Here is a 14122-nt window from a genome sequence, read left to right as displayed (position 1 = left end):
TATTTTGAAAATATTTACATGTATATACATTTATATAATTATATAGTTATGTTTTATATTACATAAATATTTTTCATATATAAACAACATATTTTTCTTCAATATATACATGCATGTGTTTGTATTTATATATACATAAATATACACAGTACACTGTAACGGGCCTGACAAGACCTGAGACGTGCGGATCCATGTGCAAGCTTTTATTAAAGCAGAAAAGGTCAGAAACACAGGCAGGGTCGAACAATGGCAAACAGGTATATGGCGAACAGAATCAAAAGGGCAAGACTAGAGGGGATAAATCCAGGAAAACAGGCAAAGATCAGAAACCGGGAAAACAGACAAGGAAAGACTAGGCTGGGCTGGGCTGGGAAACTAACGAGGGCTCTGTAAAGTAGCTATCACTGCTTGCGATAAGCGCATACAATACTCGGCCGAGAACGGTTGTTTGAGTGAGTGTTAAATAGTGAGTGAGTAATATGAAACAGCTGTGTGCATTCAGTGCTGTGTGCAATCAGTGCAATGAATGATGGGATATGTTGTCCGGGATGATATGCAACAGTTTGTGTAGTGCGAGAGTCAATGTAATGGAAAGGGTGACCTCTGATGGTAAGCAGACGGAAGTTCATGGACCGGATTCATGACATACACATACATATATTATGTAAACAAAAACTTTTATTTTGGATGCAATTAATCATGATTAATCATTTGAAAGCACTAATATATATATATAAGGCTCATGTCATGTAGAAATAGCTTTTTCCTTTTTTTACTACAACTTTTTAGAGTGGTGCCTCAAAAAAGATCAGCAATGGTGTGAAATTTACCCACGTCTCTGCACAGGTCTGGTTTCAAAACAGAAGAGCAAAAGAGAAAAGACTGAAAAAAGATGCAGGTAGGCAGAGATGGGGACAGTATTTCAGAAACATGAAGAGGTCACGCGGGAGTTCCAAATCGGATAAAGACAGCACTCAGGAGGAGGGCATTGACAGCGATGCTGAGGTCTCTTTCACGGGTATGTTTGCTCCCAAAACCCTATAAATATGACTAATGTGTGTGATATACCCCAAAAATGTTCATGAATGATTTTCAAAAAATTTTTTGCGTTGAATCAAATATTGCAACATCAAAGCCATTTTGATTTAAAGCATAAAACTGTTTATTAAATAATTTTCTGAAAAGCTTGTTTAAGAAAATAAATGGAAAAAGTGAGAGCTCTGATATACTGCATGCCAGTTTTTCAGTGAAATTTTTGATTGTAATTCTGGCATCCATCACAAACAGCCACACTCTCTTCAGAAAAAGGTCCCAGAAGAGGCTTTTCACAGCAGTGTCACAGAGGAACCATTTAGGATCCCCAAAGAATCGTTCAGTTTAACAGTTCTTAAAATAAACTTTTTTTGTTTCTTAGTGTAAAGAACATTTTAATAATCTAAAGAACCTTTTTCCACTTTAAAGGAACCATTGATGGCAATACATAAAATAGTGCAGATATGTATAACAATTGAATTTTTGTGTATTGAACAATCCACCACTCACTTTCATTTTTTTTTCTTCGACATGTTCTACATGCAGATGAGCCGCCTATGTCGGAGCTGGGTCACTCCAATGGCATTTACAGCAGTCTGAGCGAAAGCTCTCCGGCTCTGAGTCGTCAGGGTGGAGGTCATCCGCCCTTCCCGCTGGAGCATGGTGCCATCATCCCCTCACAGGAGCAATATCACGACATCCAGGCCAGCAGCCCCTACAGCCTCCCGCAGTCTCCAGGCTCACTACAGGCCCTTCCCAGACACCAGCCCCTCATCTCCAGCCTGGTCTACCCAGAGTCAAGCCTGCCCATGGTGTGTCAGAGCGGAGGCCAGAACATGACTCCAGGGGTTCGCATGATGGCCGGGGGAAACGGGCCGAGCTCTGATTTGTCCACGGGAAGCAGCGGTGGGTACCCGGACTTCCCTACGAGCCCAGCATCCTGGTTGGATGAAGTGGATCATGCCCAATTCTGATAGTTTTGAAGATGCACATTTGGAAAGAGACCTAGAGCAGATCTCCACCAGTGGACAGGGATTACAAAGCAGATGAATTTTGTACCTTCTCTAAAATTGGTTAGCGATGGACCCAAGACTTGAGCTGGAAAGTCTCGCCAAGGCTTTGAACTTCTGGTTGGTTCTACAAGGACACGACATTGAGTGGGGAGCTTTCAGCAACTATTGGAGCTCTTCCCCAACTTTTACTATACCTAGACCAGGACTTTTAATTATACGGCAATGCAAAGATTTTATTTTCTTCTTCAAGATGAGAATTCAAGTCAGTTACAGTAAGGTAGAAGTATGGTGCACCAAGAAAAATTAAATCATCCATTATTGCTGTTACTGATGTGTATAAATGTGATATCACCAGTTTGGTCCAAGTGTCTGGTCGTTGCCAAATGTCTATATGCATTATATAACATTTTATCAATGTGGAGTCTTTATTTTTATACAACCTCCTTGGACTATATGATCACAGAGACTTTGTATGTTTCACAACAGGGATAGACAAGTTGTAGGCTAGTTGTTGTCTCTTTCTGTTCAGTAGGAGTTCCTCTATGCATTTGTGTGTTTTCGGACGTGTCTCGTTCATTTCACTGTGTTGAAAACGTTTGGCAGAGGCGCTGTGGCTCCTGTATGTGTTATGTAAAAAATGTTTTATGTCTTATTTATTCTCTCTGATGATGGTTGGTCATAAAGGTGTTTAATAAATTTGTCAGTGAAATCCTCAAGTAGCCATCGCTTCCTGGCAGAGCTCTTTAACGCTGTGGGCTTGTGTTTTTTATTTCTTCATTTACTAAAAGGATGCAAATTTCTGTGCCATTTATAGCCTCCCCATTGTTCTGCGCTCTCTAAAGCGGAGGAGCGGCCATCTGATCCGGGAAGGTTTCTCCAGTGGCTCGTTGGCAGCGAGAGCGTTAGAACGGGCTTGGATATTTATTTCTTTTTTCCGAGATTGATCACATCGATCTTATATCAGGGCACAGATAATGGACCCGGATCTGGCTGAGTCGGCGAATCGCCGGTCTGGCTTGTGACCAGAGGCGTATCAAGAGTTCAGCGCCTCTTTAGCAGAGAAATTCAAGGCGGACGCTACTGCAACATGTCGATTTGGAGATAAGTGTGCCATGTTTACCCGGTTGCCCCGACGGGACAGAAATATTCAATCTATTAGCATGTCAGGGGTTGGTTTGTTTACTATTTCACAATTTAATTCAATTACACAGATGAAATGCTGTGAGTGCCAGGTTGTATTTTATTCGACATAACGGTATACTGACGCACCCCCAAAAACTTTGTTTGTTTATTTGTTTATGCAGGTATGTATGCATGCATGCTTTAAGGATTTGTAATGAGAAAGACCAAATCAGTTAAGCCTTCATGTCGGAATCAGTTTTAATTTACCTGATAGAAGCTGTTAATCTCAATGGCGGTTACTCGGCTGGCGCGGGACTTTCTGTATGTACGCTGAATTCTCTTTTCAGTTTTTACCTGAACCGTAAATTCCATTTGACCCAGTGATCTTTGCAGCTGTTAAGAGCCCTCCAAAAGTATGAACTGGTTAAATATAACATAATGATTAAACAAAATATGGTGTAAAAAATAAGTATGGTGCTTCAAATAAGTTTATATTTTTTTACGCCGTTATGTAGGCCTACACAAGGCGCTATGCAACTTTCCGTTTCTGGCACACGCGTAGAAGAAAGTAATGGTAGCCTTAGCCTATATATTTCACACCTTTCAAAAAGTAGTTAAGATTTTCATATTTGCTATAGTGTTTATAGTGTAACTTCTACAGAGGCAAGAGTGCCAACTCGCTTAGCAAAATTGTCTGTTCATGTGCGCCACTAAGTCGTGGTTTTATGTAACAACAGCAACGGCTCTGGCACATGACCATATCGACTCTTATTGGTTGGCCAGTTTTCTTCGTAGTGCGAGGCACTGAATTGGATAGAAGTGCTTGCTCAGTGTGTGCACTGTGCACCATCTGCTTCATTCTCTGTGGCAGCCAATGGGGAAAAAATGTAAATGTAGGTAAAGCATCAGTTACACATAAGTTACAGAATATTTTGTTCTTCATTTTGTGGCATTAGCATGCTTTCTATATTTAGAAGTGGAAAAAAAGAAAAATAAGTAGGCTAATACATTTCATTCTATGATTTGTAAACTTGCAAGTGGGAACTTCTCATAAGAACTTTTCGCGTTGTTGATAATTGTTTTGCGAACCTTAATGCCAGACCTTTTAAAATTGTATTAAACTGAGTTTCTCCTCCAGTCTGGTCAAGGTTACAACCATCTGAATCAACTCTGTCCCGAGTCTTTCTTTTCACCATTCTGGAAACTCTCAAACTTCTAAATAAGATTGACTGGGCTTCTGTCATTTGGTGTAGCTTTAATTGTGATCCATGTAACGTGAGGCGCCGTGGGACCCAACGAGACAATGAAATGTAAAAGCAAAGCTAATCTGAGCAGATCTGAGCTCTGGTCAGTTTACAGAACACTTTCCACCAGCAGCTCCGGTGGATTTGCCAGTAAAACGGTTGTTCACACTGATTAAGCAGACAGACAGGAGTTTTAAGGCAAGTTTTCTCTTTTCCTCTCACCTCAGATGCTGCAGTGACAGGTGTGTGATCGAGACATAACAAAGCACAGATTACACCTGCAGATGTCCTCTGTGTGAACCGTACTGAGAGATTACCCTTCCCATACTCACATCAACTCTAGCGCTTCACACAGTTGCTTTTATGTAAGGAGGGTTTATTTTCCCAGCATATAATGTGTAAAGTGAATTTCCTCTAGTTGTTTGTGTGTGTGTGGCCTGTTGCATCATTCACCCATTAATTCATTTGCACGCTTTGTGTTTTTGCTTCAGTTTTATAAGAACATTAGCATTTAAAATAGATATTTACAAATACATTTCCGGTTTGTGACATAAAAAAAGTCGCAAAATTTTGATTTCTGCATAGCTAAATACTATATGTAATTGCTCAAGTGAGCTGATATTTTATTTGAAATGTGGAACATACCACTTAGCTTGAACAGTACATCTAGACAGATATTTACCAAGTGATATCTAATTCGTAAAAAAGATTAAAAAGAAGAATAAACAAAACATGTACTGACAGAAATGCCCTTATATTGACAGTCTATGGCACTGATTACACTTTTATGTAATGTAGTCAAGTTTGATAGGTTTTAGCTGATGGCGTTCTTGCAGAGTATTATGTTGTTTGGTGTGTCACACACTGAAAAAGAAAGTAACCTAAAAATGGTAAAAAATCTAAATTAAATAGTTTTATTCAAGCCAAAAATATTATTTAGCAACATTGAATGAACTTAAATATATTGATTTATACCAACAAAATTCATTTTTATGGGTGAAATCTTTAACCCTCTGGTGCTGCTTACGTGGAAGTCGAACGGGAATTAGAATTTTATTTATTTCAATTAAACGAATGTACTTTGTTTTAGTTCAAACATGGTTTTATTTCATATTTTGTGTTTTTAGTGAAGTAAAAAGTTAAAGTGAAGCAAAAAAAAGTTATAATTATGAAAAATGCATAAAAATGGACAAAAGTATTTTTAATTATATATATTTTTTTCTTCTTTTGTGTGTGTGTGTGTTTTACCCTATAACAAATTGCCTTTGGGACAATAAGGTTCATCTTATCTTATCTTAACTGCATGGAAATCAAAGCCTAAATAAATCTAAACAAGTTATGAGGTTGATATCTCAAAACATGCTTTCAGTAAGATTTAATTTGGGCGCAATACTAAACATTTTGATGAAATTCGATTCCCATTTATTTCGACTCATGATTAAACATACTGTGCAATAAACATACTGCATCATCTGCCAGTAGTTTCTGATATTATTAAAGCAATGTTTATGCATATTCTCCTTTTGTTCACTCAAATCGAGTCTAATAGTACTGTGTGTCCAAATATGACAGTATTAGTCACAGTGTTCCGGTCAGCTGAAGGGAAAGCTACTGTACATGTGGGTGGATCTCACAGCTGGTTTGGCGTCAGATGGCCAGAGTAAATCAGTGCTGCCAGTAACACTTCCCCAGGGTCCCACACGTCACCTGCAGCATTCAGGCCTAATGGAGCAGCCCTAAAGACACAGTCAGCTCCGTGTCTGCTGGGCCTCTGGGATACACTACAGCACTCAACGACTTTCATGAGTAAACAATCAATTAACTCTGCTAATGAGTAATATCCTCTGCTGTGTGAGAGAGCCATGCTGGAGGAGGAGACAACACTGTGAAAAAGCAACTATGAAACTACACAAAACACATGATCAACAGAATTCGCCCAAATATTCTTCAAACTAGTCAAACACAGTTATCTAAGGTTTTTTTAAACTGAACATGATGCATTGCAGCATGAATAAATGATACAGTTACTGTTATAACATTACTGTTGTTTTGCTGTTTACTGAATTTTGTTTAAGCTTATGCTGTTTTGTAATTATTGTTAGTTATTTGTTGTGTTTTGATTTTAAGAGCTCATCAATTTTGTTGTCACCGTTCCTGAGATTTGATAAGATAGCATAGTTCACTTCACATATTAAGAGTCCTGAATGGCCAAAATTGCAGATCAATTTATGTATTAGTAATTTGTAGAAATCAGTTGCCTCGATGAAGTAGTGTTACTTAGGACAGTACAACAGGTTAGAGAACCTAAAAAAAAATTTTTTTTAAATTCTCAACAATTGCTTTATAAAAATGCATGCTTTAGTGAGGTTTAAAGGATCTGAGCAGGTATTAAATAAATGTTCTTTTATGGTATCTGACGACATATTTAATTTAATCAAATAAATCATGTACGTCTCAAGAATCAACACAACAAAGAGATTGTAAGTCTGAAATACAATAATGCATAAAAGAAAAACGTTTTCTTACGATTAGCACAGGTTTTGTATTTCTTTTTGCAACTGATTAATCATCTGTCTCATTGATTTAAGCGTATGCTCAAAGCATTATTTGTGGATAATTTTGGCAATGTTCACTCAAAAACAGAGGAGCATAAGCTCAGATCAGTGAGGCCATGATCAATCAGTTCCAAAAAGAAACACAAAACCTGTGCCAACTGAAAGAAACAAAAAGACTGAATCCACGATTTGGTGATAATATAGCATAATAAGATATTTATAGGCAATTGTTAAAAGGCTGGTCATTTTTGACCAGGAACATTAAATTAAGCAAAGGATTTTCAACACAAGGGTTAAATACTGATATTTGACATTTTAAATGTGACTGGTGCAATCATATTAAAAAACACAATCTCACCACAATGTTTTGGCATTGTTGTTTTAAATGGTTACTATGTGGTTTCTAGGGTTGCTTGCGTTTTCTGTGACGTCTCTGTGATCTTCTGGTTCGAAAATATTGCTCGGGTTCCTCCTTCAGGATTTTTCCACCTGTTTTATGGCCCAGAAGGTGAACATTGTGAGAAGTAAAAGCAAAACTCTCCTCAACAAGACACTTGACTTAAGGAATCATTCATTGCACAAGTATAGTGATAGCAATGCTTGACTTCACAAACACGACGAAGTCAGCTGATCAAGCTCAGCGTTCAAACACTTTACCAAGCTGGATTTGTGACGTTTCTCTAATTTCATGATTTCATAATGATTCTTGAGTTTCTCTCATCGTTTGCCCTATGTGTTTTTTCCAGAGACAAAATATAAGATGCTCATGAAACGAAGCATCTCTGCTCAAACATCTGAAGCACCGACTCCAAAAGCAGATTCATAAAGATTGATAATCGTGCTCATTTATTTCCCAGAACCTCAGTAATCACCAGCTATCTCATTAGGCCCTTCTGAGTGCTCGGCAGCCCCCTAGGGGCCCTTTATGTCTATGAGGTGTTAACAGCTCCCCGAGGGCCGCCGTCTGCCCCGCTCAGACCCACACAGCACACAGACACAGATGGTCCCCGCAGACACCACACTTTTCAATTATGGCATGCTATGAAGAGCCTATTCCTCACCACTGCCAAATGACTGCACGCGTGTGTGTGTGTGTGTGTGTGTGTGTGTGTGTGTGTGTGTGTGTGTGTGTGTGTGTGAAATACCCACATTGCAGCGGCCCACACACATGCCATTATAATATCAATCTTGAGTTGTGCATCTGTACGTGGAGGTCATTTTTTAACACAGCACAGCTGTAGGTTGGTGCGGTTGGTGCTGATTGATTCTGCCATTTTGATGTGATGATAAATCACGGCATGCGTTACGAGGCATCGGTCCGGTCTGTGCCGCCCACATGTGTGTCTCGTGAGCTGGACTGGGGGTCTGAGGGCATGTGCCACGCTGACACACTTGTTAGTGCTTCATTTGAATACAGTGTTATTATCACAGCTGGGCGTGAGGATGACGATTAATAAAGCAAGTTTCATTTTTACTCCCTCTGTGATTTAACCGATGACTTGTTTACTTGAAATGCTCAAAAGCAATAATGAATGTTTTGTGTTTTACAAAAAGGAGGATGTGCATTAGTGGCTTGCAAAGTCAGTCATCAGGATTATTATTGCTCATAGTCATAATAACCACAGAATACCAATAACCATAAAATAACCATAGAATTCACCAAGTAACCATCCAGTTAACACAGTAAAATTATTCAGAACAAAGAACAGAGACCCTCTTTTACAAATATTTTATTAGTCACTGAAATAGTGTCAATATGGGGTGCTGTGTGTACATTAATGAGGGAAAAAAAATAACTTAAATGATTTTAGCAAATGGCTGCAATATAACAAAGAGTGAAAAATTTAAGAGGGTCTGAATACTTTCCGTACCCACTGTATATATACCCGTATATTTATTTATTTTTTTGTCAAAATCCTAAAAGTGATTCTAGGTTTGAATTAAATGTTCCGATTCTGGACACTTGGACACTTGGATTTCTGCAGTGAAGCCTTAGAATTTGAGCATCATATCAATTTTAAAAGACATAACAATTTTGCTTTAACATAATGTTCTCAGCCTTCATGTTGAACTGCACCAAATGTAACGTGTGCTGCCTGGAATTGTTGTCTAGTTAGGCAGCTTACTAGGTTTTGGAACAGAGCTAATGCATTCGTTTTTCGCTTACATTCAAATAGTCAGACGTTCTGTGAAGAGCACAAGGCTTATTCGCTGTTGCACAATGTTTTAATATGCTGCACATGTGGCACATTAATTCCTGCTTGTGTTGTTGTTGGGTTGACAACAAATCAATCAGGTGGCGGGTCTTTTTCCCAGTTCAGAACTGCTCTCATTACGTGGCAGCAGACGGCAGGACATCATTATCATGCTAGATGAAAGCAGCGTGGAAAAACCAGCCCACCTGCATTTACTTCAGTCATTGAGATGTTATTGTTTCATGATAACTGCTCTTCAGGGCGATCTTGGTGTCTCAGGACGCAGGAACATTTATAAATGCTGAAACATGAAGTATCAACATGTTGACAGCATTTAAAACCTAAACACTCTTATGCATGAACAGCTTGAGATGTGAGATGTATTTAGAAATAAATCCCATTTGTGACTAATAAAATAAAACATATTTGATGTCTGTAGCTTTGAACTCATCTATATACTTCAGTCATGCACAGTCTTTCTCTTCCTGATGACATTATCTTGCACCGCACAGATTTTTGTCCAATTAGATGCTCTTTAGAATGAGAGAAAACTAAGCACAGTGAACCTGTAATAATGTAAAATAAGGTGCACATGATAACTGTCTAATGCAATGGCATACCATATTTCATGAATCTTACATCTAAATTAATTTCCATTATTTTTAATTTCCTTAAATTAAAAAAAAAATCCACAGATTAATTAAAACAATTACATGGGTCAGTCAATACACATTTAAGTACATTTTTAAAAATGTAGAAATTCATTCCACAACTTGGAGCATGGAGCTGATTTTCCATGCTCTGAATGCACCCCACTTTTAATTAAGTTCCATTGAAGATCTGGTGGTTTAATTTTTTTCATGTAAGGATCAAAGACTAGTAATGTAATTTGGAAGCATGCCCAGAAATGCCTTAGTGGTATATAATAATATATGTGATTTCCTTTGTTGATATAAAGAGGACCAACCTACATAATCATACAAAAGACAATAAAAATTATGAATTAACTATTTTGTGAACCCCAAAGGTTTTGTATGTCTCTAAAGTTGAAAAGGGTTTGCACTAAGGGTCGGTTATAATTGTAAATGTTTTAAAGAAGTCTCTTCTGCTCGACAAGGCTGCAATTGTTTGATCAAAAACACAGTAAAAACAGCACTATTGAAATTTATGAAATATGATTACAATTTAAAATAATTGTTTTCTATGTGAATATAATTATTAATTCCTGTGATCAAAGTGGAATTTGCAACATCATAACTCCAGTCTTCAGTGTCACATGATCCTTCAGAATTCTTCTAATATGCCGATTTGCTGCTCAAGAAACATTTCTGATTATTATCAATGTTGAAAATAGTTGTGCTGCCAAATATTTTTGTAGATACTGACATAAATTAGATTTATTTTCTATTCAGGATTCGTTGATGAATAGAAAGTTCGAAAGAACAGCATGTATTTGAAATAGAAATCTTTTGTAACATTAGAACATAACATCACTGTCACTTTTGATCAATTTAATGCGTCCTTGATGAACGAGAGCATACATTTTTTTAAATACTTTTGGAAATGTTTACTTACCCCAAACTTTTCAATGGTAGTGTATCGTGGTTTTCAATAAATAAATGTACGCAACACAACAAATGTGATCATGCTGGATCTTTTTTTCTGTGCTATACTGAACATGCTTATTTTCATATGGTTTTAATTCCATCACCGTCACAAATTCCTAAATCCCTCGGACTGAAGAACGCAGATTTTGGAACAATCTAGGTCGGAACATTTCTTTGTGATTTCATTGTTTTTTCATAATTCATGTCAGTAAAATGGTCTTATGTAGGAAGGGTGGGGGCCGTAATCCTCATGGCAAGATGTATTTATTGAAGATTAATAACAGAGCAGCAATCTCATCATGCTGTCTATGATTTTGCCGTTTTGTCCAAAGTGGATCAGGGCCACAGACACAGATGACGCCATCTTGAATGAGAGATGCACAAAGAAAATGCTTACGAAGCTCTGAGGACGAGAGAATGTTCATTTGAAGCTCAACGGGATCAAGAAAAGTCTTTCAAATGTACGACTTAAGAAATTGTACTGATTTTTGCTACTGTTCAATTTACTTAAAGCAAATAAGTCAGTGCATTCAAATGCATTTTCTAAATGTAATTTCATAGTGTGCAGTCACTCAGTTGCATAAAACAGCTGATTGAATCTGTTTTTGTTGGCAGTATGCATAAATCATTTGCATTGGCATTAAAAGAAACTGGCCGTGCTTTGCATGGAACTGGATGGAGAGAGTAAATGTTGAAATTAGGTGCTGTTTTATGTGTTTCTGAGCTCAGAGAGAAAAGAGGGAGACTTTTAGTGTTTCGTGTTCTGTATGTCATGGTTTGAAAGCGTTTCTGCTTGTGTTTAGGAATAAAGTGTTATATGTTGTTTAACTCAAAGAAAGAAGAAATTGCTTATATTTTTACTGCAAGAAATATTATTACAGTACACTCTAAGAAAAGTCTGTAAGACATGACCCAATGTACTGTTCCAGTGCCTGTATTTTGAAATATTTTTAGAAAATGACCAGTACATTTTCATTTTTCTGTTTTTTTTTATTTCTTACTTTGGCCATTAAACATGTTTAATTGTAGCACATTTGACTAATTACTCTGTTTGAGTTTACAGATGAATCCTTTGTTAAGTATAATTTTTGAGTGGGTTTATATAGTACTGAGACATACTCTTATAATGCTTTTATACAATTCATTAGCTGATTATTATTTCATGCATAGTAAGAATTAGCAAGTATTAACTTAAGGGTAAGAATAAGGTTCAAATGTACACCTTTCTAATAAGAATGTTCATTTCTAAAAACAAAAAGCTCTGTAGATGCCGTGTAAATCAGTCATGATTCTGTCTCATAGTCTGAGCCTTTCACAGCCCATAATATACCGTCAGGTGAGAGAAAGAGATGAGAGCGATTTCCCTTGTTCTCACAGAATGGACGGTGGGAATATTGCATATGCAGAACGGCTGGATTCATCTCATTGTCCTAATGGAACTATCAAACGCACGGACAGAAGACGCAGGCACTGACAGACAGAGATAAATTTCTCCAGGGCTCACAGTTCAAGGTTCAAGGTTCAGTCCTGATCCAAATTATTTATATCCCTAATAAGAGAGTGCATTGAATAGATTGCTCGTCTCTGACCTTGCTGTTCATTGAAACCTCATCGGCAGGTGCAAAAATCCGCACCAGGATACAGGAGAGAAGGTGCTGGATGATGCCTCAAGCAAACACGCTCATCTGTGTGTGGGTGTGTGGGTGTGATGGTGAAGGGAAGGGGCGGAGCGACAAACAGGAACTTGTTTGCATTCCATATGGAAATGAGCTGGAGCTCAAGGGTGTGTGAAGGACGCAGAGAAGGACGACACAAACACACAGTAGAAATGTTTCCTCAGATAAACTAAAGCATGTGCTTCATGCAGAAATAGCCATTATTTATATATCACTGAAGGTCAGATTAGATAGCTAATTAATGGAAGCCTGTTTCAAACACAAAATAACAGAATGATATTTTGTTCAAATTTTTACTTTTTCTCAGGATTTTGGGTTTGTGTTTGTTTCTGAATAAAAAATAAAGAAGGTAATTGCGACTTTTTATCTCACAATTTTGACTTTTTTATTGCATTTGCAAGTTTATATCTCAGAATATTTTTTGTTGGTTCAAAAACATATGAGCTCTTTATTTCAAAAATCTGCCTTCTGTCTTGCATTTGAGAGTTCGTAGTGTATATCTCACAATCTCTACCATGGAATAAAATTCTGACCTTTTTTTACTGCATTTTATGTTCTATGAATTATTACTTTATATCTCACAACTCTGTTTGTTTGTTTTGTTTTTTGTTTCCTCCACGGAAATAAACAAAAATGAAAACGCAAATTACAACTCTTTATCTCATGATCATTTTCTTTTTTTATATTTTCAATTTTTTCTATTTTATAGTTCATATTAATTACAAGATATAAACTCTCAATTCTGAATCTCATGATCATATTATTTTTTTATATTTTATACTTTTTATATTTTGTAGTTCATATTAATTACAAGATATAAACTCTCAATTCTGAGACGAAGTCAAAATTGCAAGAAAAAAGTCTGAATTATGAGTTTAAATATCTCAGTTGCCTTTTTAATTTTTTTCTGTGATGAAACAGGCTTTCATACTGTCTGTTAAAAGGTGGAAGCAAAGTGTGTTTTAGTCTCATAATTAAAGATTTCTCATGTTGTAGATCTTTGATATGGTCTGTGCGTCTCTTCTTTTAGTTCTGTATGAGGTGACGTCTTACATGTGAATCACTGGAATACATGTGCTGTTTTTACATTAAGGTTTAAGAAAATTAAGGGAACTTAGCGAATGTCTGGTGTAGTGTTTATCTGAATCTGTTCTCAAGAGCTTTCTGGTGACTCTCTTCATTGTGGGCTCGTGTGTGTGTGTGTGTGTGTGTGTGTGTGTGTTGAATGATCACACAGGTTGGCCATGATATTGATCAAACAGACACACGCCGATCTCTGACCCTTAGATGGCGAGAGAATCTCAATCCAATAGACTGAAGTGTCTGAGCCACCCACACACACACACTCACACACACACACCCTCCACGTGCCTGACCGATCAATACCGGGCAACATGATTTCCACATTATGGATTGGCAGTCCCTTTATTAATACAATTGCATGTGTGTGTGTGTGTGTGTGTGTGTGTGTTGAGAGACCTGTCTGTAGTGCTGGTACACAACTATTTCCTTTGTCACATTAGGACTTATTTATACTTGTAAATAAGCAATGACTATATGACATAGTTAATTACATTAGTCATTACATAGTTATTTTCATATTAAAACATTTTGCCTTTTTCTTTCTCACATACTAATATAAGATGTAAAATGGAAATAAAATGGAAATTGTGCTTTA

The 14122-nt window shown here is 37.2% G+C and overlaps 1 protein-coding gene across 1 annotated transcript in view; it reads left to right on the top strand.

Annotated features, from left to right (window-relative positions):
- The window catches only part of LOC107562329 (LIM/homeobox protein Lhx3-like), a 9779-nt gene extending 7003 nt beyond the window's left edge, over nucleotides 1-2776 (top strand). Inside the window, exons 5-6 of the mRNA XM_016246962.1 lie at nucleotides 847-1018; nucleotides 1579-2776. Coding sequence (XP_016102448.1) covers nucleotides 847-1018; nucleotides 1579-2006 — 600 coding nt within the window. The 3' untranslated portion in view covers nucleotides 2007-2776. The remainder of the gene's footprint in view (nucleotides 1-846; nucleotides 1019-1578) is intronic.
- The last annotated feature ends 11346 nt before the right edge of the window (nucleotides 2777-14122 follow it).

The sequence above is a fragment of the Sinocyclocheilus grahami genome, unplaced genomic scaffold (assembly GCF_001515645.1).
Source record: "Sinocyclocheilus grahami isolate Dianchi unplaced genomic scaffold, SAMN03320097.WGS_v1.1 scaffold818.1, whole genome shotgun sequence".
Classification (NCBI taxonomy): domain Eukaryota; kingdom Metazoa; phylum Chordata; class Actinopteri; order Cypriniformes; family Cyprinidae; genus Sinocyclocheilus; species Sinocyclocheilus grahami.
The sequence above is the reverse complement of the archived record's forward strand: the minus strand, read 5'-3'. Positions and strand labels throughout refer to the sequence as shown.